This window comes from Xiphophorus hellerii, chromosome 7 (assembly GCF_003331165.1).
Source record: "Xiphophorus hellerii strain 12219 chromosome 7, Xiphophorus_hellerii-4.1, whole genome shotgun sequence".
Lineage (NCBI taxonomy): Eukaryota > Metazoa > Chordata > Actinopteri > Cyprinodontiformes > Poeciliidae > Xiphophorus > Xiphophorus hellerii.
Genome location: NC_045678.1, coordinates 30,944,240 through 30,970,155, shown reverse-complemented (window position 1 = coordinate 30,970,155; position 25,916 = coordinate 30,944,240). Strand labels below are relative to the sequence as shown.

General features: G+C 41.2%; 1 protein-coding gene and 1 long non-coding RNA gene across 3 annotated transcripts in view; one reads left to right on the top strand and one right to left on the bottom strand.

Annotated features, from left to right (window-relative positions):
- The window catches only part of igfbp2b (insulin-like growth factor binding protein 2b), a 30,271-nt gene extending 15,813 nt beyond the window's left edge, over positions 1-14,458 (bottom strand). Inside the window, exons 1-4 of one of the 2 annotated variants that reach the window (XM_032566957.1) lie at positions 14,081-14,458; positions 5,850-5,998; positions 4,174-4,314; positions 1,759-1,928 (exon numbers count right to left, since the gene is read on the bottom strand). In XM_032566957.1, coding sequence (XP_032422848.1) covers positions 1,776-1,928; positions 4,174-4,314; positions 5,850-5,998; positions 14,081-14,417 — 780 coding nt within the window. In that variant the 5' untranslated portion in view covers positions 14,418-14,458 and the 3' untranslated portion in view covers positions 1,759-1,775. Of the gene's footprint in view, positions 1-227; positions 1,929-4,173; positions 4,315-5,849; positions 5,999-14,080 lie in introns of those variants that run through there. The other variant, XM_032566956.1, reaches the window with a different exon arrangement.
- On the top strand, positions 1,665-14,497 carry LOC116722733 (uncharacterized). Its single transcript, XR_004339829.1, has 3 exons — positions 1,665-1,774; positions 1,996-2,017; positions 14,486-14,497. It is a non-coding gene; the product is annotated as an uncharacterized LOC116722733 (long non-coding RNA).
- Positions 14,498-25,916: the final 11,419 nt, after the last annotated feature.

Sequence of the window (25,916 nt, the reverse complement as noted above, 5' to 3'; positions counted from 1 at the left end):
ACTCCTTTTATAGATTGTCATTTTTTAAATGAAAAACTCAAAGTGCAAATCAGAATTTCTGGCTTCAGTCATCATCACATCAACAAATATTCAGAATTTTAAAAACATATTTCCAGCCCGTTAAACCTTGCAGCTGATAAAATCTCCCTTTGTTTACGTAGAAAGTTCTGGAAAACTGAGCCGTCTGCTGGTCCATTAACTTTACAAAACCAAAGTTTAATAAAATGAGGATTTTATCCAGATTTTATTACTTTTATGAACATAAAGGGAAACTACAGAACACAATGGGAATCATACATAAAAACAATAAACTAACAGTTCAGTTTCTTTAACAGTGAAAACAGAATCTGCTTTAGTCTCAAGATGCAACATGTGTGTTTTTCTACTTTTAAAGAAACATTTTCAGTTTTAACAACTTTTCTTTGATTTCTCAGTCGGATGATCTATTTGGGGAAAACGTTGGCTCTCAGAATGCAGCAGAGCAGCTGTGAGCAGTGACCATCTTACCCAGCGGTCAGAGCGATCCGAGTTTGGAGAATCAGAGAATTTCTCATAGGAGTGAAGTAACAGCTGCTCAGATCAGATCAGTTAGCATAGCATGCTAGCTGATACACACTCACTCTGATAATTTGGCCAAAATAAATTTCAAACGTTTCTCCAGTTGTGAGAAATTAAAATCTTAATTTGACACCTATCAAACTAGAGTCATCGATATAAATTACTGGACGTTGATATTGTGCGGCGGGAAAGTGACATAATAGCGCTAAACAATTAGAAAAAGAGACGTGATGTTTTACTATCTATTGTCTACAATCACATTTCACAGCTCAGCAAAAAAATCAGAAACAAAGAATAGAGAAGTAAGTTAGCTTGACTTTGACAAACTTAAGGTGTAGATGTGAATTCAGTGTGTTGCTTCATTTAACAGTAAAATAAGGCGGCCCACATACCAACACAATGACAGATCAGGTGGTTAAATTAGCTAACCAACCGCCGCTGGGTTCAGACGTCACTTACATTACATTCTGAATCGTTTTTCAGTGATAGTGTTTAAACATTTAACTCTATTTTATAGAAATTAGACAAGAAATAAGGCCGCTGCGTCTGTTTCTGTGGCAGATTCCTGCTCATCAGTCTGGTTTTACTCCATGAAGAATAATGGCTGCAGGCTGCTAGCTACAGTGGCTAATAGGCGCCGTCCTATACAGTAATGTATATCAATGAGCTGCAGCAGCCAATACAGTCTCGCTTTCCCTATAAATATCTCTAAATTGTTTTAACAGGTCAGGTTTTACATAATATTTTCTTGTTATTTTTGTATTTTTATCCAGTTTGACTAATTATTTCTGTGTGTAAATATTTTAGTATTTGATTAAATTGTGAAGCAGCTTTTGTTCTGTGTTGGAAAATGTGAAAATAATCATATCTGTTAGATATGAGGGAAATGATACTCCATGCAACGCGTCTGAACCCAAAGTAACGGAGTTTAGACTCAACGTTTGGCTGCAACCAACGGGAAAATTAAACTGAGAACCGTCTGACCTGAGAGGCCAGAGAAACCGCTTCAGGCAGAAATAATGAAGAAAAATTCAAAATTAACACAGAAGCATAAAGTCAGAACTCGAACATAAGAGACAGTTTATCTGCAAAAACAAGTTTCATCATAAAGATCAGGTTTGTGTCGCTTCAGGCTGCAGTGTGAAGATGGCCAATTATAAAAAAAGGCATTTCCTTCTACTGAGTGCAGGATCAAACCCGGTGTGTGTGTGTGTGTGTTAGCGGGCCATGGTGGGCAGCGCCCGCAGCGCCTCCTGGAAGCGGTGGCAGTTGGGGTCTCCTCTGACTCTGGGAGTCTCCGGGATCTGGACGCCCGTCAGCGGGTCCACGCACCAGCACTCGCCCCGCTGGCCGTGTGTTGACATGTTGCACTGCAGGAGGAACAGAAACAGCCAGGGGAGGGGCGCAGGAGGCACAGCGGGTTAATGAAGCATGGAGGTGTGTGTGTGTGTGCGTGTGCGTGGGTGTGTGTGTGTGAGGCAGGGTGAAGGATCATTGGATAAGAGCGAGGGCTCTGGTCCGGGTGGGACCACATTCACCCAATAATAACCCGTCCCCACACACACCCACACTCACACCAACACACACACTCCTCTCTTAAATGAGGTCGTGATAGAAGCAGACTCAGTTCATGAAGGGAAAGTTTCTATTTTCTTCCTTTCATGAGAAAGAACAAAGAAGTGACAGTTACAGTAATTAGTGCGCGGCGCTGGGAGGTGCTGCAGCGCATTGGGCCGAGGTGCGGCAAAATGCTGCGGCGCGTTGGGTTGTGGAGCGGCAAAATGCTGCGGCGCGTTGGGTTGTGGAGCGGCAAAATGCTGCGGCGCGTTGGGTTGTGGAGCGGCAAAATGCTGCGGCGCGTTGGGTTGTGGAGCGGCAAAATGCTGCGGCGCGTTGGGTTGTGGAGCGGCAAAATGCTGCGGCGCGTTGGGTTGTGGAGCGGCAAAATGCTGCGGCGCGTTGGGCCGAGGTGCGGCGCAGAGGGAACACTCCAAGTGTGGAGGAGGTACAGTGATGCATCCTGGGAACGGAGGAACAATGCTGCTGCTTGTGAGCAGAGATCCTTCAGGAAACCGTGACGCCTTTTCAGATCCTCCGATCTGCTCCACTATCGCCCTACGATCAAACCTGGATCTGTGACCTTGTTTGTCCTTCAGCCTCTGATTTCTGCGGATGAGCAGAACTGAAGCGTCGGAAGCACAACTCGCTCCCGGCTTAACCAAAGTCTTCCCCTGCAGCATGCCAAACACTTTTATTGCCTTGTAACCTTCAGCTCAGGAGCCTGTTGTCTTATTCAGGATGACAACATCCTCTCACGCCGGTGTGTGTGGGGGTGTGTGTGGGTGTGCGGGCGTGTGTGTGTGTGTGAAGGCAGGATGCTGAGAAACAGGAGTGTGTGTTGGAGTTTATAAAGGATGGATCAGTGAGTTAAACATCCTGACCAATTCAACACACAAATGCTGAAAATCTTTATCTCTGCTGCCAAAATTTAATCTAAACTTATAATTTATCTTCATGTTTTTATTTAGAGTGGGGTTATGTGGAGTAGCTATGAGCAGTCAATGATCTATGGCAGGGGTTTTCAAAGTATGAAAGTGTGAGCCCCCCTCCAAGGAGCACAATGCCTGCTGCCCCCCCCCCCAATAATCAACCCACACACAAACAAATGCCACTACAAAACACCTTCTAATTGCTTTTATTTTAGAACCATCTCATCTTTTAAAATGACACTTTATCTGAATGAAATTTAACACATGAACATTTTAAAACATTTCCTCCCATTTTAATTATTTTATCAGGGCCTTTGTATGGCCAATACGCCCTTTTTTCATTTTTCTAATGATAAGAACAACCCCAAACTCATTTTTCAACCGTTTTCTCAAACAAATGTTACATCTGAGATTCTGAGTTTAATGTTTGAGATACCAACAGTGTTTTCACATCTTAACCAAAACATTTTGATCAGATCTTTGGAACACATCTGTAAATGTTGCACATTTCCTTGAAATTAAAAAATTAATCAAAAACCCAGACAGTTGCAAAATCGTGGAGCTCTTTTTGTGGCTCATCTCAACAATTTATCTGGAGCTAAAAGAGCGTGCTGTATGAAAGAGCGGAGGCATACAAAGGAAAAAACAATTACGCACGCTATGTGCAAGACAGCAAGCAGATAGCTTCTTTTCCGGTTTATTTTTTCCCTCGCATCGCGCCTCCCCTAAAGTGCTCTGGCGCCCCCTAGGGGAGACGCGCCTCACACTTTGAAAACCGCCGATCTATGGGATTTTCAACTAATCCTTATTTAAAAAGAATACATTAGTTTATTTGCATCTTTATTTTTCTCATTTAGTTTAAAAACTTAGTTTATTGTTGAGTAAAAAAGTCACTATTAGTTTCTTTTTCCCCTTTTTTGGCCTGGCAGTCATTTTGACTGCATGATTTTGATCCATGTGATAAAAGGTTTGGACGCCCTCCTGCGTTTTACGGATTGATTTTTCTGCATTGCACCACAAAGGTTGCAGGTTTAAATCCCAGCCTGGCCTTTCTCTGACTGAACCCTTCGGTGACGGAAGCAGTGTGAAGTTAAACCTCCAGACTGACCCCAGGTCGGCGGCTCACCTGCTTCAGGTTGTACAGTCCGTGTCTGTCACAGTTTGGGAACTTGAGGCCGTACAGGTTCTCCAGCGGGCCCCGGTTGTCCTCTGAGGTCATCCTGGAGATTTCCTCCAACACCATGTCCAGCTCCTGCTGACAGGAGCTCTGGTGGAAACACAGCAGAAACACACGCTCACGTTAAAACGGCTCCATCAGGAGCAGCTGGTCCTCACAGCGTTTGTTGGGAAAATGAGCCGCACAAGATGAGAAGCTGCTAAAACATCAACACTCCTTTACTTGTAAAGGTCTGAGTCTCGTTTTGTGAGCTCCACACACGGTGAGGCTGGTAAACCAAAAACCTGCCGACAGGCCGGAGATTTACAGCTTTATGTTCACATTAACAGGTTTTATCAGATTTATCAAACATTTTAAGACGATAAGTTCTTTAATACATAGAAAATAAAGGAAAAGAAAAATGGAAAAAATGAAAAATTGGGAAAAAGGAAAAAATTGGAAAAAAAAAAGAGAAAAAGGAAAAAGTGAAAGTAGAGAAATGGAAGAAAAAAGAAGAAAAAGTTGATAAAAGAAAGTAGAAAAATAGGAAAAAGAAAATAAACTTTTAAATAAATAAGAAAAAAATGGGAAAAGGAAAAGAAAATGGAAAAAGTGAATATTTTGAGAAGAAAAATTAGAGTACAAAAGAAAAATAGGAAAAGGAAAAATGTTTTTTCTCATGACTTTAGAATATTTTAATTACAGGATCTGAACGTTCAGCCCCGACAGCAGAGAGAAATCAGAGGAAAAACTGGTGAGTCTGGAGAACAAACTCCTCAGTGGATAACAGAAACACTCTAGAGATGGTTTAAAACTTTTGCACAGCCCTGGATGTGGTCCTCCATTGTCTTGAAGTGACCTTTGACCTTGACCTGTATCTGCATGGTGTTTTGCTTCAGTGATTATAAAGGAAAGCAAACGTTGTACAGTCTGCTCACAGTCACATACAGCTCTGTGACCTCTGACCTCACATGTCCGCCCCCAGTTTACCCTCGCCCCTGATTGGCTCCGCTCTCTGATTGACCCAGTTCCCAGCTTGGCTCTGCCCTCTGATTGGCCCCGCCCCCAGGCTGGCCCCGCCCCCTGTCCTAGCTGCTTTGTTGTTCATTTTGCTCCTGATTCCTCTTCCGGTTTTGGTAAATGAGAGAAAACGAGCCGCAGTATCGTTGTTCTCATCACAGACTTGCAGACCTAAACCAGAACCAACCCGGCCCAAACTGCCGACCCACTGCAGGCTGGCTTTTATTTTGAAGGGCTCACTCTGAACTTTATATGGAAACAAAACAACATCAGTTTTACTGGCACTGGTTGGATCTAAACGTTTAGTTAGTAAGCTAAATATTTAGCTTCCTTATAAATCATTTAATTTGGAGCTAAACAATTAGCTTGCTTTATTTAGTTATAAAATATTTAGCGACAAACTAAACATTTTGCTCATTAACTAAATATTAATTTGAAGCTAACTGTTTAGCTTGCTAGCTAATAATTTGGACCTAAACATTTAGCTAGCAAGCTAAATATTTAGTTTGAATCCAACTATTTACCTCCAAACTAAATATTTCTAAGACGTTGTGGAGTAAACATTCAGAGTATAATAAAGCGGGATCCAGACTGGCTCAGTCTGTGTGAGTTGTGGAGGTTCTGACCGGTGGCTCTCTCTGGACCCGCTCGTCTTGCAGGCTGGTCCTCATCCTGGTTCTCAGCTCGTTCTGAGTCTGGATCCGGGCTTTCTCCTGCCGGTTCCAGGGGTCAGGTAGCGGCCTCTTCACCAGAGGACTCTCAGTGCCGTGCACCTCTGCAGGGAAACAACAGGAAAACAACCTTTAAATGTGCTGCATGCGGTCGGCGGTTCGGCCCGTCTGTTTTTAACCCACGCCTGGAGCTTCCTCCAGATCTCCGCTCTGCAACCCGTTTGGTTTCTAAAACAACTCCTTCCTGCTAACAGGCCTCTTTACAAGCGCAGGTCTTAATCCTGGAATTAAAGGACAATGTCAGTCTGTGTCCTCGGGGCGTCCTGCGCCTCCCGGTGACTAATGCTGCGCCGAACACTCAGGTGCTGCGACGGCTGCAATTACCGTGGCGACAGTGAGGTCACAACCTATAAAGCTCCGGTTGGGCTTTCTGAGGCAGAAATTATGACCCAGATTCCACAGATTTCCTCTGAGACGGAGCAGAGTCCTGCAGCTGTTCAGATGCGTCTGTTCCGACGCGGCGCATTTAAACGGCTAATTATCGCGACTTCATGTTCTCAGAAACAAGGAGGTTCAAAGGATTTTACCTGATAAACAACAGGAAGTCATTAGGAACAAGCAGGAAGCAATACATTTAGTCAAACACCATCATCAAAGCAAACATGCATTATATTTATTAATCAACGTTCCGGTTGTTATGAATCAACAGGCGACAGAAGGCCGACTTTGTAACCGTCTCTATGTGGCTGTGAAGGTTCAGGTCAAAGGTCAGCCTGATCAGTAGTCTCCAACTGTAACAACTGAAGCTGAGAGCCGACTCTAGATCGTTCCTCTTTAAATCCAAACATAATAACTTCAGATTTTTAAAGCAGTGACCTTTGAACCCAACTTTGGACGCCTGCTCTAAAAGATAAAACTTGAACAAAATCAGGTTCTTTGGAGGTTGGCAAAGTTTAAAGCTTTTCCTCATCCTTCCTTACTCCGTTAGAGAACATCACTGATTCTCAGTTGGTTTAAGGTCTAAACTTTGACTAGGCCGCTAATCTAAATCATCCCATAACATCTCTGGCTGGATGTTTAGAGTGACTGGTCTTCTGCAGCCTCTAACCTCCCTTCTTCCCATTGACTCTGCCCTGCTCCCCATCCCACAGCATGATACTGCCACCTCCGTGTTTCGCTGTGGTGACGTATGTTGATGGTTTTGACCCAACGTAGTGTCGGTTCTGCTGCTCCGAGCAGAGCGCCCTCACCTACATGCTGGCAAACTGAAAATGTAACATTTCTCTTCAGAAAAAGTCAGATTTTTAGTTTGCAGAAATTGATTCCACCCGCTAAAAATCCTGAAAGCCATTTTGTGTCGTCCTCTTCCCGACTACACACAGCTTCATGCATCAAACAAAATCCCGGGTTTCCAGCTTTTCGCTCACTGAAAGTAGAACAGAAAATCAGAGCAGAGCTGAAAGCCTGAAACGGAGACAAACTTTGACAGTAAACTCTGCATTGATCAGGATTCAGAGCCGTGACACTTCTCGTTAGCAAGAAGAAGTCGAGGAGTTTAGTCCTGGGAGTCCAGACTTGTAAGGAGGCAGACCCGATGCTGAGTCAGCAGCTCGTTCCTGCCAGAGGCTTTGAGCTGCGGCTGGTGTCGGTGTAATTAGCACCGAAACAGAACGCAGAGGCTGTAAATCAGCTCTGCGTCCTGGAGCTCTGTGTTCACACACACACACCCCCCCGCCCTCCCACACACACAAACACACACACAACCCTGCCAGGTGGAAAACCTGCAACAGCAGGACTCAGATTTTATTTTCTGATGTGAAATCTTCCAGAAAAAATTACACTCAAAGATGTTATTACTCCATTTAAACAAATGTTTGTTTCCTTTATTTATCCAAATATTGACATTTCCACCCCTGGCCAGCAGGTGGCAATGTTATCCGTTTCAAAAAATAAGGCAAACGTTTTAACCCCTCAATGAACACATTTATATTCAGTTGTGACAAAAAACCTACATTACTTCTGTTTTTGTGGTCAAATGTTAAATACTTTAGAGTATAAATTTGGACATTTCATCTATTAGTGTAAATTTAAGAATGACGCTAATTAGATCGATGAGCCATTTAAAGGGCCAGTATTGTGTGTTTTCATTTTACAGCACAATTAAGTAACTCTGTTGCCTTCAGTTGTTATAAAAATGCTACATATATATCAAATATGAGTTAAAAGAAATTTGACTTCCTGATGAAAAGCTTTAAAATTGGGCCTGTCTCTTTAAGAAACTCCTGCTCTTTCTGAAGCTCCGCCTCCAGGAAGTCATCCCAACATGGCTTCACTATTAACCCTTTAACGTTTTTACCAGCGTCACTCTGAGCAGCAGCTCCTTTAGCTCAGCAAATGTTTGCTAATTGCTGCTGGCTAGTCTGAAGGAGCCGAGTGGGGGAGGAGCTACACCACGGAGGCGGAGCTAGATCCACCCTGAATGGTTGCCATGGAGATTGAAGGATTTCTCAAACATGAAAGACTGAAAGCAAAACTCCATAGAAAAACATTATAACATAAAAGATAAAAAAGTATATTTTACATGATACTGGCCCTTTAAAGCTGCGATACGTAACTTTTATAAACAAAATGTTTTTATTGCATATTTGTTAAAACTCTCACCATGTCCTGACAGTATGAGAAAGATAATTTATTAAAATAATGGAGCTCTTCTGTCTCCTCCCGGTGGTTCTGCTGCCATCTGCAGAAATGCACCGTCCCCATCAGAAACAACCAATCAGAACCTGAAGGAGGGTCTTAGCGCTGTCAATCACCCTCACGTACATCTCCTTGCTCTCTGCAGCTAGATCCCCCACAGCAGAGCATGCCACAGAGGCTAACGCTAGTTAGCATGGCCACTGATGACCGAAGATAAACGGTCTTTCAGTGACGGTAAGTTGTTTCTCCACCATTAGCACTTTGAGCAGCGCGTACACGAGGGTGAAGAACAAATCAACATCTTGAATAACTGGACTGAGGTTTTCTACATTAGCCACAATGCGGCCATGTTGCTAGACTCTATTGGATGGACATGTTTAGAAGCCCAACCCGAGTCAGCAGCCTTTGCTAAAGCTCAGTCGGGTTCAGAAGGTATTCTGTGATCGTGTGTCAGACCTGCGTAGCCATGGCTACAGCCCTTAGCTACCACCTGCCCTCCAAACAGCATTTGTTCTGCCTCAGCGCCTTAGAAACTACCTGTCTGAAGCTGTGGAGGGTTGGCTTTGGCTCGTGCCTTTGAGCGATGCTTTCACAGCTTTCTCAACACGCACAATGAGTAATGAGCGCCTCTCCGACTGTTGCTTCTCATTAATGCCTTTGCCCTGTTATCATATGGAGGCGAGTCTCAGACAGCCGTCAGGGCCTTTGATGGCTGGACAAAGCACCATTGTCTGCATGAATGCCTCTTCCTGATGGCCGGCCACTTCAAAGCTGCTGGGCAGATCATGCTTTCAGCGGTTGCCTTTATGCACGTTTTCCTGTCTGGTTGCAACCTCAGAAGTTGCCAAGTTGAAACCTTTCAGCTCAGAACCCATGAAATAAAAACCGTGAGGGTCGAGACTCAAATCGCTGTCCTAACATCTGCAGTCTTCTGCTAATTCTGGTCCAGAAATCCAACAACAGAAGCAGCTCTCCAGTGAACCTTGGGTTGTTCTCCTACGGGAATGTACCAGAAAGGTTCCTTCAGAGGACATCTGATCAGGATGCCTCGACGGTATCTTACAGAAGAAGCTCATCGTTGACGACCTGAACTCAATCAGAGAGGACTGGACTAAACTTCACTGGTTCTTCATCACTACAGATTGCCCACAGCAGTTTCTCTACTCCTATTTCACCAGCTAAACAAAAACTCGATTTCTAGTTTACTTTGACTTCTAGCATGCTGATGTGAGACTAAACTGAGGCAACGCCTTACAAATAAATAAAAGCTCTACTGCACATTCCTTGACAGAGGTAGCAAGTTTAAATTATTTTGATACAGTTAATGAATGGAGGAAAACAATGATTTTGTGGCATTTAGACAAAAAGAAGGCTTATTTATTGGTGGGCTAAGCTACCAATAAAGTTGGTTGTGCTAACCGCAAAGCACTAACCGTAAAGTTAGTTATGCTAAAGCGCTACACCAACACAGTTTTTAGCAGAAGCTAAATCTAAAACCAACTAAATTAGACAAATAGTCACAATGAAATAAAACTAAACTATAATAAAAACAAAAGCAGTTATAACCCCGTCAGGGACGCATCCAACAGTCACTCTAGAGGACTGGACCTGCAGTCCCGCTTTAGTACATAAGGGTTACAACTTCTGGTCATAAATTCAGAAAAATAAAAGCAGCAGCAGCACAAAAGGTTTACTTCTCAGGTAAAGTTAGAAACAGTGAACGAAGAAAGCCAGCAGCATGTCGGCTCATCAGCAGGCAGCCACACACCGATCGGCTAAAGCTTCACCTATCACATATTCTCCTTGGAGTAATTAAAGAGCAGAGTGAAGGACGAGAGCAAGTTCCAGCAGAGAATCTCCTGCAGGGGAGCCGAGGCGAAGCCACGCCATTAAAACACAGAGAAACACTCTAATCTGTTTACACTGGATTTGTGACCCCCGTTCAATTTACAGCAAGTTTAATTTCACTAAAATGTTTACAGAAGGGGCGTGCCGTGGTGGCGTAGCGGTTAGCGCGACCCATATTTGGAGGCCTTGAGTCCTCGACGCGGCCGTCGCGGGTTCGACTCCCGGACCCGACGATATTTGCCGCATGTCTTCCCTCCTCTCGTTCCCCGTTTCCCGTCAGCCCACTGTCATATAAGGGACACTAGAGCCCACAAAAGACCCCCTGGAGGGGTAAAAAAAAAAAATCTTTACAGAAAGAACCTAATTGAACGTAATTAAATCTTCATAATGTTTGGGAAGAGCAGACAATTCAGCATTTTTAATTCTTCAGGAACTAAAATCCTGTCTTGATTTATGAACCTGAATCATCTTGATCCCAGGAGCTGCTTACACGACGCGCAATCTTTACACACATGCTAGCTAGTCTAAATGAAGGTTAGCCATTTTAAATGTGGCAGCCATATTAGATGCATGGTAGCCATTTTAATACTGTTAGTTATTTTGTATGTATGTTAGCCGTTTTAAATGTGTATTTTCAATTTAAATGCATTAGTCATTTTAATTGCGTTAGCCATGTTAAAGGTGTGACAGCCTTTATTGGGGCATGTTAGCTATTTCACATGCGTGCTAGTCATTGTTTTAATTGGATGTTATCCATTTTAGATGCATGTTAGCGATTTTAGATGTTTAACTTTCCAGTTACTCAGATCTGACAGATTCTGGCTTCACAGTTTTGAAGGACGATTAGTTACTGTTACAATCTCTGACTTTATAAAAACACACTGTGGCTTTCTGAAACACTTGTGTTTACAACATGGAACACAAAAATAAAGAAACTGAATTCTGAGATCAAGTCAGCAACTTATTTTTCCATCTCCATGGAGAATTTGTCCAGTAAATCAAGCAGAGACTGAAGTCTGGTATCTGTCATGGTGACACTTCCAGAAATAATTCCTCTTCTTCCTCCGTGTTTTTCAAGCGGTAGCTGGATTTGATGCTTCCGACTTCAGCCGCCAGATTCCCAAGTGCTTTTCTCGCTCTCCAGAGAAAACACTGACAGAACGGCGACGCTGCTGGCAGCGGAAAACGTATAAAGTTTCAACTTTCAATTAAGCGAGAATAACAGAGCCGTGCTGAACGAAGAGTATGCGTTGCTCGACAGACCTTCCCTGCACAAATACTGTACATGTTGAAATGTTGACGGCTAAAACAAATATTGTTGTACGATGATGTATCCGTGTCGCTGACAGATCTGCCACACCTGGCATTTTGCTTCAGCTCCTCTGGTCAGACAGCAAATTAATTTCCTTTGTCCAGAAACTTTGATTTTTGTAGTTAAAGTGGAGCAGCAGAGAAATGGAAATCTGGACAGACCAAAACGGTCGGATAAACCTTCACATGTTAGCATGTAATGTCAGCGAGCAACAGCAGAAACATCTTCAAGGTGCAGTTAAGCCAGGCAGAGGCTGATGCTGCCTTTAGTGTTTAAAAAAGTCATGAACTGAGGAAACCACAGGCTGAAACGATGCTCGTTTTCAGCTGGTTTCTGCGGTCTGCACACAGAAGATGGGAAGTCAAACAGGGAATGCAGAAAAATCGATCATCTCATCGGCTGCAGTTACACAAGATGCCATGAGGCAGATTTTTTATTCTCTGCTATTAAATATTCTTCACTTGTGGTTTGGAGTTAAAAAGACAAAAGTTCACGTTTTCAGTTCGAAGCCGCAGCGTGGATCAGCAGCAAGAAAAGACGAGATGGAGCAATCAGGCTGAACTCATCGCCATGGAGATGTTTCCTAACAACAAACCTCAATGTCAATGTACCTGGTCTATCTCCTGAACCCCTTCAAAATAAGAGCCCTGTGGCGGGTTCACTGCTTGTTCACAGTCACAGATGTGGGTTTGGAGCATCACATATGTCAACATTCACTTTCACAAATCAATACTGGCACTTTGTCCCCTCTCACTGTAGCTCAGCAGGGGAACGCTTGGCAATTCTGGCCTTCTGTGGGATTTCACGGTTATTTGTTTAGAGTAAACATGTTTTATGTAGGTGGCATCTAAAAAAAGAAAATAAAAATACTATTTCCAATTGGTGATATTTTGTACCATCCAGATGAAAGAGGTTAAAAACTCTACTGTAGGGGCGGTGTGGGGCAGAGGCCTGATTCTGGCTACATGACTTCCTGATTCTCTCCGTCCAGTTTCTGACAAAACTGAAACTGGTTCTTGTTGGACGGGTTGCAGACAAATTGGTGACCATTACATATTTTCTGGGATTTCCCAGTCAGGAGAAATTAAAGGAGAAACTCAAACTACGTTAAAACTCCATCCAAAATATTATATCTTTGGTTTGAAGCTTTTGGGTGGAAGATATTCCAAATCTGTTTTATGAAAACACGCTGTTGGCTTACAGCCCTGCCTCCTTCACTTCTTTAAAAAATGTCAGACTGAAAATGATTACTGGAAAACTACATTTGAAACTGGATTTGTTTACCATCTTGTCTTTAACCTCTTTGGCTGGATATAATCATTGGCTTCTTCACCAAATATATTTATTTTTATTACCTTTTTTTTTTACCCTCTTACAGCTGAAACAAACTTTTTTATCCTCCATCATGTCATAATGTTTTTCCCTGCTGTTTTGCTTTGATTCTTTCATGCATGTTTGAGAAATCCTTTAATCTCCATGGCAACCATTCAGCTGCTAAATGTCTGGGTGGACATAGCCCCGCCTGCAAGATGAAGCTCCTCCCCCACTCAGCTCCTTTAGACTAGCCAGCAGCAATTAGCAAACACCTGGTGGAGCAGCTGAGCTCATGATAGGAACTACTGCTCAGTGCAAAGCTGGTGAAAACGTTAAAGGGTTAATAGAGGAGCCATGTTGGGATGACTTCCTGGAGACGGAGCTTCAGAAACAGCAGAAGCTTCTTAAAGAGACAGAGGCCCAATTTCAAGGTATTAAATCAGGAAGTAGCATTTCCTTTAAGTCATATTTGATACATGTAGCATTTTATAACAACTGCACTGCAAAAACACAAAATCTCATCCAGTATTTTGGTCTAGTTTCTAGTGCAAATATCCAAGTAAACTTGAAATAAGACAAACCAACTTAAAAGTAACGTTTCATCAATATACAGAGGCTTTCTTTAAGTAAACAATTCCTTAATTCTGATGAAAAAGTTCTATTGGCAGATTATTTCACTTATAACAAGACATGTTATGAATTAATGCATCTGCCAATTGTCAAAGAACTTTTTCATCAAAATTATATAATATTTACTTAAAGCAAGCCTCTATATCTTGCTGAAAAGTTAGTTTGAAATTTGTACTAGAAACTATAAAAGTTTGGAGGAAATGTAGCTACTTGACTTTGCTATAAAATGACACCAGGTGCCTGGAAAACACATAATGCTGCATAAATCAGAAGAATTGAGTAAACTGAGTTAGCATTTGTAGTGAAAGAGTGACTTTTGGCTGAATGTGACCAGAATCCGTCTCATTTAGAGCAAAATGTTTCATGAAGAGGATGAACCTCTTACCATTAGTGGGCAGCAGGTCCAAACTCGGGTCCTGCTCCACACTGCGCGTACATCGGCCGAAGCCCTGGATGAGCTGCTGCAGGGGTAACTCTGCGTCCATGCTGGGGGAGCACAGGAGCCCGGTGGAACAGCGCGGCGTGTAAACCCCGCAGAACTCCCCCTCCAGGCGGGCGCACACGGGGCAGCAGCCGCAGCCCGGCTCCCGCACTATCTCTGCGCACAGCGTGACCTTAGGACAGCCGTCCTGGTTCTCCGCCGTGCAGCCCGGGCATCTGAACACCAGATCCCCACGCAGGAATCCTGGGAGGGCGAGGACAGCGAGCAGGAGGCCGAACATCACTGCAGCGACTGCTGGGGCGGAAATGAGGCCAGAGTTATCTGTTGAACCTGACGATCCGTTAGCAGGTTAGCGGCCCGCTAGGTAAACACGCTGACAGGGTCCTACCTGCTGTCATATTACCGACTGAACCAAACAGGGTCAACGACAACACAGCTGGAAGGAAACATTTACTCAGCTACTCTTTTGAGTTTTACTACGCTGTAGCTTTTACTTTTACTCAAGTAATTTTATTATGAAGTGTTTCTACCCTTACATGAGCAAAATTTCTGGATTCTCTACTGAATGAAGACAAACCAAAAATTCACCAGACACAGACCTGCAGTTTTTGTTAAAGTTTCATAAGTTTTATATTGAAAGAAATTGATTAGAAAAAATTTTCTTTTGCCTGATTTTGTTATTTATATGAATTATTGCCATTTTGGTCCTTAAAATATCAAAATCTTCTCATAACTTTATATTTTGGTCCGTCTGATGATGTAATTTTTACTCAAATTTCTGGAAACTGTCCACCTCTGGGCAGATATCTTAGTGCAATCTTAAATATTTCAGATACAAGAAAAGAAAAGTTTGTTCCACGTCTTTTAAGAACCCTGTAGTTGCATTTCTATTAACCATAAAACTGTGTAAATTGAAAATAAATTCCTTTATCAGAAACATGCTGACATAAAAAAATTCAACTTGACTTAAAGTTTCTCAGATGGTTTTTCAGCTGTGTTGAAACAGATTTATTTCCCAAACTGCAAAGGAAACTGTATTTCGCATCATTAGTTCAATTACTACTGGTGGAAACGCCAAAGAAGACGACAGGAAGTTGTGGAAAGATGGTGCGTTTGTGGTTTTTCTGGCTCTGGAGCTCTCACAGCGTCTTAGTTTATAGAAAGTTGAGTCGTTCCAACGTATTGAATCCAAAACTCTTCTGTAAAATCGTGAGACTAATTACCACAGAGGGTATCAGCTGCCCAGCAGGGAGCCACTGCAACAGCCTGCTTGAAGGTGACAGTGGCCGGTTGGTTGTTGCCACATAAAGCAACAAACTTTAAGCTCTGATCTTCAGCCAGCAGACTGAACGACCTCCACAAATATTAACCAACAGCAGCCACAAGGGGGCACTACAAGCAAACACATGGGAGCTCAGCATGCAGCAGGAAATGCATTTATTGTGTCCAAAACATGAACACAGAAAAAACAAAACTGAATTTTAGATGGAAAATAATGAATTTTGACAATATTCATAAATATCAAGTATTTATGCTGTCAGTGTCTTTGTATCAGCTCTACTGTCTAAAGTTTTGCAAATGGAGGCAAAAATTAAAAATGGCTACCAGCTCCATCAGTGGTTTCTACTGTAACGGTAATAAAAACTGCAGGATGTGGAGAGATTTTTATTTTAAAGACCATTAATCAGGACCAAAACAAAAATAGCTTCCAGCCTAAACTGTCCAAAGCATCAATAGAAAATTGGTTTAGGAGAACCAGAACCAGTCTTATTATTATTATGCCAGCATTATGTTACTTAAAATTGGTCTGAAATATTATCGTTTATCGCAGTAACTTTATTGCCCAGCAGGTAGCCATCATGACTTGACAAAAAACCTCACAGTTTTAACTAATAACTCTGAGAACTCTTCCGAGTTTCTCAAAATAACCTCAAACTGCAGGAAGTGCGGCTTTTGAAACGTTTGGAGGGGATTTGACTCGGGAATCGAACTGTCTTTCTTCTCGCTTTCCGTTTCCATGACGATAAAAATGGACAAAGGCACCAACAGGCGTCATGTTTCAGCACGGGTTTCCAGTCGTCTGCTCAGTTTGGAAATGTTTTCTCACGGCCATGTGGGTTATTATGTGTAGCCGCTGCTTAGCAACTCCGCCTGAATGGGCATCAGCTGAACAATGTGGTAGCGTTTGATTTTCCTCCTGATGCTGAGAGACGTTTGAACCGAAAGATCTGGGATGAAGCCGCTCACTTTTTCCACTCAGCCTGATAATTCAGCGCCACAGCAGATTAATGAGAATTCAGGGCTGCTGAATATTATTTAACACGTCTGGAATATATGATAAAGTCGGAACCGGATTAGCCGGAGGGTTTTCCTCCGGAGCAGGAAGCAGGACTAGATCCTTATCCCAGGAATCTGGACGTCACCTTAATAAGCTTTAATGGTTTCTGGCCTGACAGTCATCATGCTGCGGGCCAGTTTCCACAGGGTCCCACTCCTAATGGGAGAAGATTTGTTTTCCTGTTGAGCCGGGGCTTCGATCCTCCGCCAGCAGCCATGAAGAGAAGTTAAAATAGTTTCACATCGTTTAATAATCACAACAGGCGTAATACACAACTTCCTAAACCTGACAACTGATGTTTAGCAGCTGGAAACGAGGCTTTTCCGTCACCGGAAGTTTTAACCTAGACTTTCTTGCAGAATTGCTTTAATTCGGCCACACTGGTCAGATTTCAGCCCAGACTTTAACTAGGCCAATCCAAACACTTCATCACTCTGAGTTGCTGATGTTGTGGTGTTGTTTGGATTGGGGCAACAAACACGAGCACTTCAGAGTCATTTATGGGAAATTTGGTCACTGATTGACTTTTGACAAAGATCTGAAACAGAAGCAGTGAAATCAAACTGAAAACCTCGGTCTGGGTTCGGTTGATGTGAACTCTGATGTGGTTTGAATGTATGTGAAGGCCAAGCGGTCCGGAAGCAGGAAATGGACTACAGCGCAGGGCATTCTGGGAAAATGCAACCAAAACAAACGAGCTAATAAAACGCTAGCAGGGGAAATGACTCTCAGTTCATCTGCATTTTAGTTTCCATTTGGTGAAGAAGGAAGTTGCGCTCAGTGTTTCTTCAGTGGTTCTTGGTGCAGCGCCGCCACAGGTGAGGAGGGGAACAGGTTGCTCAAAGGGCTTTGTTAGTTTGACTCATTGCAGCAGAAAATGTAACAAATGTTGCATTTTTGGTCCTGAATCGAACCCAATATACTGGACTATCAGACGCATGGAATTTTTTTTTCTGTCTATTAATATTGGTTTGGAGATTTATATAAAACCTTTCAAATGATTCAGAAAAAAATGATGGGAACAAAACGAGATTCTAATATCCTCAAAGCTCATAAAGTCATTTATTTTACATTTTCAGAGATTTTGCACAAATTAAACAAATTGATTCTTAATTTTCTGATTTGTTTTCGTCTCTTCAGACCGTACTCTGATGGAGTGGGTGTGGCTATAACATAAGGTGGTTGCTATAGAAACACTTCCTCCCCCTTTCTGCAATAATAACACATTTTTTGTTTCTTATCTGTTGCAGTCATAGTTCCAACTGGAAACCAAAAAAAGCAATGCCAGTGTGGCTGGGGCATTTCTGTTCCAACTTCTTCAAGCTGTATTTCTTGTTGACCTAAACAAGAAATACTGTTTTAATATCGAGAGATTCTAGAAACATCATGATTTCTGCTGCCTTCACTCAAAAATCCCAGTTCCACTGGACTTTCTCCAGCTGTAACTGGGAAAGGCCTCCCAGTCAGACATAAACAGGGACATTAAACATGCGGATGCCGTGACTCCGAGGTCGTAGTTCATGTATTTTTGGGGCTGAGGGCGAAACAAGGAGATGGGAAAAGGCCAGAACCCGCCTGGGAAAGGAAGCAGGCTGCCCACTGCTGTTGCTCAATCTAATAACCTCCAGAGGTAAAACCGGACCCATCAGTTGTTCTTCTGACTGGGACTGAACGGGTTTCACTGAGGAAACAAACACCAATGGATCACAACTGACGAGGTGCGTACTAAATACTTCTATTAAATACAGATTAGCTACGTTCAGCTTCTTTTGTGTAAACAGAAATATTAAACTTAAAATGCTCCGACTGCTTCTCAGCAGACTAGCGTGTGGGAAAGTACCACATGTTTTTATTTATTCTGATTTTAGATGATGTGGTCGTCCTGCGAGTTAGAATAAGAAGATTCAGGATATTTCTGACAGATGAATGTCATATGTTCTCAGATGATGCTGTCTGTTCTCCTGCTGACACTTTTAGCCACCTGGACAGGTAATGTTCTCACACTCAGTCATAACAAACAAAAAAAACTCATTAAAAACCTTTGGGCTGGTTTAAACATTTTAAATCTGTGAGGTTACACTGAGATGTTCTACCAGAACCAGTGAGTCCAAAAATCAGAAAACAACGTTGCTTCACTGACCGACGGGCAGAAAGACTCAAGATAACGATCTCAGACTGAGCAGATTAAAATGAGGTCAGGTTTACAGCTTCTGCTTCCTAAGCTCTTAGCTAGTGGTTAGCACAGCTACCTTTAGTAGGTGGTGCTAATCCTAAAGCAGTAATCAGAAAAATGTGTTATGCTAGTGCTAAAGTGCTACACCAATGTGATATTTGGCAGAAGCTAATGCTAAAGTGTGAAATTCAAACATGTTTATGTCCACTGTGTGTCGACACAAATGACAAAGTCGTCTTCAACAAAATAAAATGTATTGTTGCGTTGCAGCAAATGACAGTTATTACCCAGAATGCAACACTGTATTTGTACAGTAAACAGTTTAAAAGTCTACTGAATCACTTCCTGAAACGTGAGAAATCACAGATTTGACCATCTGAAGGTGACATGGTAAACTGAAACACATGATGTGTGTTGACACATGGTGGATATCAACATGTTTTCACTTAGCTTTAGCAAAACTAACTTTTTAATTAGTGGCTTCTACCAATGGGTTTTGAGTGGCCTAGTCAAAGTCTGGATGTAAATCATGACCTAAAACTATCAGTTTGTGCTGGAGAACATTAAAACAATTGGGTCAAGCGCAGTGGCTCCAGATGCCTCCACATCACAAACACTAGATGGCACCATTGGTGGAGCATTTAGGTTTAGGGTGTAATTACTTTTACTGGCAGGGTTTGGTTGATCCGTCGTTTTAAAAATGCAGACTTTTTTCTGATTTAACAGAAATTGATTGTTTTTCTTTTCTCTCTGACTGCCGACGCTTGATGAATATTCCAGTGACCAAACAAATATGAAAGGGGGTGAAAACTTTGTCTGCAGCAGTGAAACAACAAGCAGCTGCAGGCGGATGGTTTTCACAGCAAATCGCTGAATAATTTAAGGAACAATAACAAGAATGTCTGAAATGGACCGAGTCCAGCCTCAGAGCCGGTTCCAACAGAAATATTTAGAACTTGTAGCGAAACGATGTGGATTTAATGCTTTTGGCTCGTTAACCTGTCAGAACGCGGGCCTTAAAGAAAATGTGCTGCTGTATTTTCTATAAACCTGAACCGAGTCCAAATCAAACAAAGTTTAAATCTGGAGGCTGCGCATTAAAACAACACAGGTATCAATTATGTGCAGAGTAATAATAAAAAACCCTCCATCGGTGGCTCTAATCACGTTGTCCTGTTGTTTCCTCCAGGAACCGATGATGACGTCATCCCGCCCTGCGACCAAAACCGGTTCCACTTCAGCGTCCAGAACTGCAGGTCCGATTTCAACCGGAGCATGGAGACGAGCGGCTATCAGCAGGACTGCCCATGGCCGGCCGTCAAACCGTAAATATCTGATGATTCACCATCGCCTTTAAAGTACCAGGTTCTTCTCTCGAACTGCCGGCCAAAACAGTTTGGGTCATGAAACCGGCCCAGTGCGGTTCTGAAGCTACACTCAAAAATTAACTGGAACTATTTGGGTTACTTAGCCTGAAAATGAACCTGGGGGTTCATTTTCCAAAAATATATTTTGGAAAATGAATATATTTACAGATATTCATCTGTAAATATTGGTTTCTAATTAAATATTTATTTAACAAAATATTAAATTTACAGACGAAACTTTTAAGCTCAAAACAAAATATTAAGTTTGCAGCTCAATATTTGGTTAGAAAGCTAAAGTTAGCTCCAAACTAAATATTTAGTTAGCAAGCTAAAAGTTTAGTTTAAAGTTTGCAAACTAAATATCTTACTATCTTGGAGCTAAAAAAATATTTAGCTATTTTAGAGCTAAATGTTTAGTTTGGATATAACAGTTTGATAAAAAATATTTAGCTTCAATTCAAACTACATACATAGCTTAATGCCAAGTCTGTAGCATAAAGCTACATACTTAACTACAAGCTAAGTATGTAGTTTGAATCTAATATTGAGTTAGCTTGCTAGCTCAATATTATGTTAAATCTAACATAAAATTTATGTTAGATTTGTGTTAAATATTTAGTTAGTAGGCTAAACATTTAGCTTAAAATTTTTAGTTAGCAAGAGAAACATTTAGTTTGAAGCTAATTATTTACCTAAATATTTTATAATAATATAGCTAGCAAACTAAATATTTAGCTCAAACAAAATTTTTAGGAAAACATTTAGTTCAGTAAATAGTTTGAAATCTAGACATTTGTAAATGAGTAACACTTTTATTACAAACTAAATTAACCAAATTATTGCTGTTAATTTTTGACAGTGTAACTTGGGTCCAGCTGCGAGGCCTGGTTCGGTCCCAGATGTTTTCCACTGTGAAATCATGTAACAATGAGTGGTTGTGAGGTTTGTGATGATTTATTGAGGCTCTGCTTGCCTCCACATCTTCAGGATATGACAATTTAATATCTGACCATGAAATACAAGCTAGCCCTCAAGCAGAGGGTGGTTTCTCCTTCAGAAGAACCTTGGAGTCACTGAGGCGAGATGTTTTTGGCTCATGGCATCCGACTTGATCACATGATTGAAAGTGCAGCTTTGCTTTCCTTTTTCCTGCTCTAATAACACACAACTCGACCCAGAAAAGTTTATTCTGATGCCAAATATTATACGTTATATTAAACTATGATTTCCTCTCAAGTTTCAGCTGCGAAGCCTTACTTTGGCCTCAGTTTGTCAGGCAGATCTCTGATTTTCTCTCCAACAAATCGAGCCATATTTCTTGCCATCGTTCTGGTTTTCAGCTTTTAGCTTCTGGATTCGGATCAGGCCTGAACTTTGGCAAAAACATTCGGACGTTCTGGAGATTTAACCGTTTATCCACCGATGTGTCTGCAGATCATCGGCACCCTGCAGCTTCCACCGCCTAATTCCTCCATCGACAACCGGAGGTTTTCCTCCTGAATCCTGTTTTATCACTTTATTAGTCATTCAAGACTTTTACTGGAAGAAGAAAACTGAATTTATTTCCCCTATACACAAAAAACTCATTTTTTACTAGTTAAACACCAGAGATTCCCTCCAAACAAAGCAGGAAAGTTGAGTACGGGATGGAAAATAAGATTTTTCTTGTTAAATAGCATAAAGTAATTTACTGGCATGGATTAACTAATCCTTTAGCTAATATCTGCAAGCAAAAGAAAATTACAAAAATACATTTGCTTAATGAAAACATGGCAATTTTAAGAAAAAAATTATATTACAAAAAAGTTTTTGAGCAGTATCAATTATCAACATTTCAACAGTCGGATGTTACCACTGGTGGAAACACCAAAAAAGACAGGAAGTAGTAGGAGGACAATGGTTTGTTTTTTTCACAACGTTGCACAATTCATAAAAAGTTGTCATTCCAACAGAGGCGTGCCGCAATAAGAAATAAATCCATAAATCACATGATGAATTAAAATGGACCCAATAAGTTATTGTTTTTGTCTTTCTACCAAAAATTGGATAAGATTCAGTGTGAACCTTTGATCTCAACTAAACATTTTAGAAGGATAATTTTATGTACAGAGACTTCATAATTCGTCATATTTGTTTTGAGCATTTAAAATGTCTTCCAGTTGCAGTGTTAAATGTTCATTAGAACTTAAAGTTTATTGATTTTCAGAATGTGTTCTTGCATTTTTATACCATTAATATTATATTAGTTGAAAATGGTCTCAAAATAACATAATTTATCACAATAACATCTGGAACCGTTTATCGTTCAGGAATATTTGTTATAGTGACAGGAATATTCTAACATGCTGAATCCATATTTCTTTTGTAAAATGGCCGACTGCGGTTTCCCCAGAACGCTCCCAGGTATGAGCCGTTTGTTGCTCCAGCGCCTGAATGAGACGTAGACAAATCTCCCACAGAAATGTGATGTTAACGCAGCGATTGTTTAGAAGGAAACTCTGGCGCACTCATGGTGCGTTTAAAGACGGCCTGGACAATCCAGTTACCACATCTTAGCAACCAGTTAAACAGTTGTAACAATTGAAAGAGTGTGGGGATTTCTCAGACGTACCCAGCGTTAGCTAAGCTGCAGATATCTGAATCGATGAGGCGCTAAAGCTTCCCCTCCGTCTTGCTCTCTCTCTCCCTCCTGCAGCCTCTACAACAGCCTGATGATGTGTGTGGACAGCTCTCTGCAGCGGAGCTGGTGCATGGGTCACACGTTCCTGGTGGACAGCGTCTTCCTGGAGGTCCACCAGGCATTCTTCTCCCAGTGCAGCCAAGTCCAGGACCCCCCACTGCGCACCCTGCTGGCGTTAATCGCCCCCGGGGTAGTTATCACGCTCTTCCTGCCCTTTCTGTGTGTTCACCTCACCTCCACGGAAACGTCTTAAAGCTCAATTACTGCCGAGTCAGCGTTTTACAGCCTGGATGTTACTGTGCATGTCATGTTTTCTGTCTTTGGTAATTAAAGGTATAAAATGCAGTGACGGAGCTCCGGTTAAATGTAACTTAATTGGGAACTGGGAGTAATGGAAAGAACACCAGCGTGGAAAGACTGGACAGCTTTTCCACGCGTCAATCCGAGCTTCTTCACCTTTTGTTGTTGTTTGGATCCTGATGGCGCTGCGGCCACATCAATACAAAGTTTCATTAAACACTTAAACTACCTAAACCTTTCCAAACCAGTACACTTGTAGAAAAACCCAAAAACTGTTTACCAACAAAAACTAATTTACACAGAAAAACAGCAAAGATACTGAAAGTTTTACAGCCAAATGTTGAAACAACTTCTGTTGTTGTACGATGGCCGACAGGTGCAACTAGGCCTGAAAACATAACAGCTGGACTATAAATCAGAAATTATTGCAATAAACGATAATATAGTTGTTTTGAGACCATTTTCAACTAATATGATGGTAATGGCCATCTCAAAGATCAATAAACTTTAAATTATAATGGACATTTAACAATGGAACTGGAAGATATTTTAAATAAACAGAAACAACAAATAAAAATTTATTAGGAACTCTAAGCAAAAGTGACATCAAAGCACCTGATTTCAGGCTTTTATCATCCAGTTTTTTTCTAGAAAGAGAAAAACAATAAATCATGCAACTGGAAATTATTAATATTGTTTTAGTTTATAATGCGACTAAATGATTTATCGCTTATTGCGACAGACCTATCTGCAACAACAAAACTGTAACCTAGATCTGCTGCTGTATGCAATCATTTTAATAATCAAGAAATGATCAATTATTCTGATGATTAATCGAGCAATCAAGTAAAAAGAATTTCTCCCAATTCGCATTACCTTTTTAAGCTGGTAAAAGAAACATATAAAAGCGAAAATGCTTAGGATGAAATTCAAACATCACTTTTAGTGAAACATTTTTCAAGTGTAAAATCAGATGAGAAATTAAACATTTCCCATTAACTTTTTTTAAAAAATTCAAAAGTAAACTTAAATTAGAGCATTAGTAAACCCTGCCTTTTATATTATCCTTCATTTCGTCTCATGTTTGAAACATGAAAAATATTATTTATGACGTAGATATTTCTACTCTTTTTTCCATGTCGGCAAGTAAATGCAATGTCGGCCAAAATGCGAGTCATTGTATTTATATGATGTAACAGATTCTGTATTAACAATCACAGATAAAAGTTATGACTGGAACAAAAACCTTACCGGTTAGCAGTCACGAAGTAGATCGATGCATAGTTGATACTTTCCGCTGAGGAGTTTGAAGACATACACGTCACTTCCGTTCTGCAGTCCAGCCATTCAACTGTGATATTTTCCGTTTAGTTTAAAATAATCTCACATTTTGGACCCTTTTTGCCCACACCTGTCAAGTTGTGGAAATATGGAAATATTCCGCCGCCGGTGCGAGACGTCCCACCAGTCCAACCGTCCGAGAGGGCGAGAGCGGGAGCGGAGGTAGCGGCAGTTATCCCATCTAGTTGATGTTTCCCGCTGATAATATGGAAATTTACGGGAAAACAGTAATAAGGGAGCAAAGAGGAGTCAAATATGACCGCTTCCCGGTTTAAACGGGAAACTTAAGAGGAATGTTTTTGTCTCCTTATAGGCGGCGCTTCTTTCCGTCTCCCTCCGTGGCTGCTAATAGCACTTAGCATTCGTCTAAGTCTCTTTAGCGGAAGTGAGAGCGTTGCGTAACACTAATAATCATCCGACCGGAGCACAGCTAGCTAATTAGCAAAATATTTTTTCCAGCTGCAAGAAAACTACCGCGGCGGAGAACATTTATTTTCCAGCAAGAAAATGAGAAAATAAAACAAATCTAATCAAATATTGATGCAATCATTTATTTTAAGTTACATATATGTGATTTAATTTGAATTATTTTGTCAAAAAGGGACATTTTGTTGATCATGATTGATTTGTAAAATTAATAAAAAGATTTGACACAATTCAGCGTCATGTCTTTATTGACTCATGACTCGCCTCAGCAACAAATCAATTCATGAATTACAATAAGGTTAATATTCATTAAATTTATCTTGTTTCTCTTTCTACCAAAAACTGAATGATAAAAGTCTTCAGTCTGATTCTTTAATTTAAACTAGCCCTTTTTTGTTGTTGTTTACAGAGACCTAAAAACATTATTTGTTGTTTCTGATGTTTTGTTTGGATATTTAAAATGTCTGCCAGTTTCAGTCTTAAATGTTCATTAGAATTTAAAATTGAGAATGTGTTCTTGCATTATTACACTTTAAAAACAACATTATCGTTTATGGCGATAACCTCTGAGCCAATTTATCGGCTCACATTGATGTCAGCATTTTTTTCCATATTTAGTTTCATTTTTTGAACATTGGCTGTAAGGAAAAATAATAAACTATAAAACCTCTTGGTGTCCCTCAGGGACGTACTGTAGATTAGGACAGAAACTAAATGCTCCAGTGTCACACCATTCATTTTTATTTCAGACAAAATATAATGTAGAACAATTGTGAACCATCTTTACAGTCATGGTGACTGAATGAATGAATGAATGCATTAGTTCATCTCTGTTGCAGTTTGTGTCTCTCCTCACACGTCCAGGTTGTGTTTACGCTTCAGGTCTTCACTCAGAGTGATGAAGGTCGATTCGACCAGAGTCAGATCACCGTGGGTGGTCCGCCTCGTTGCCATGGCGACGAAATGTGGAGAAGTCACATCATCACTGGCAGAAAATTTAAATCACTGTTTGTGTTTTCATCACTGGTATTTTAACATGGATCAGCTCCTCCAGCTGATCGTAACATAGAAACGAGTAATCAGGGTTTCCATGGTAACCTGGATACATTTGTAATCTGAAAATACATGATGATTATGACTGAATGTTAGGGCCA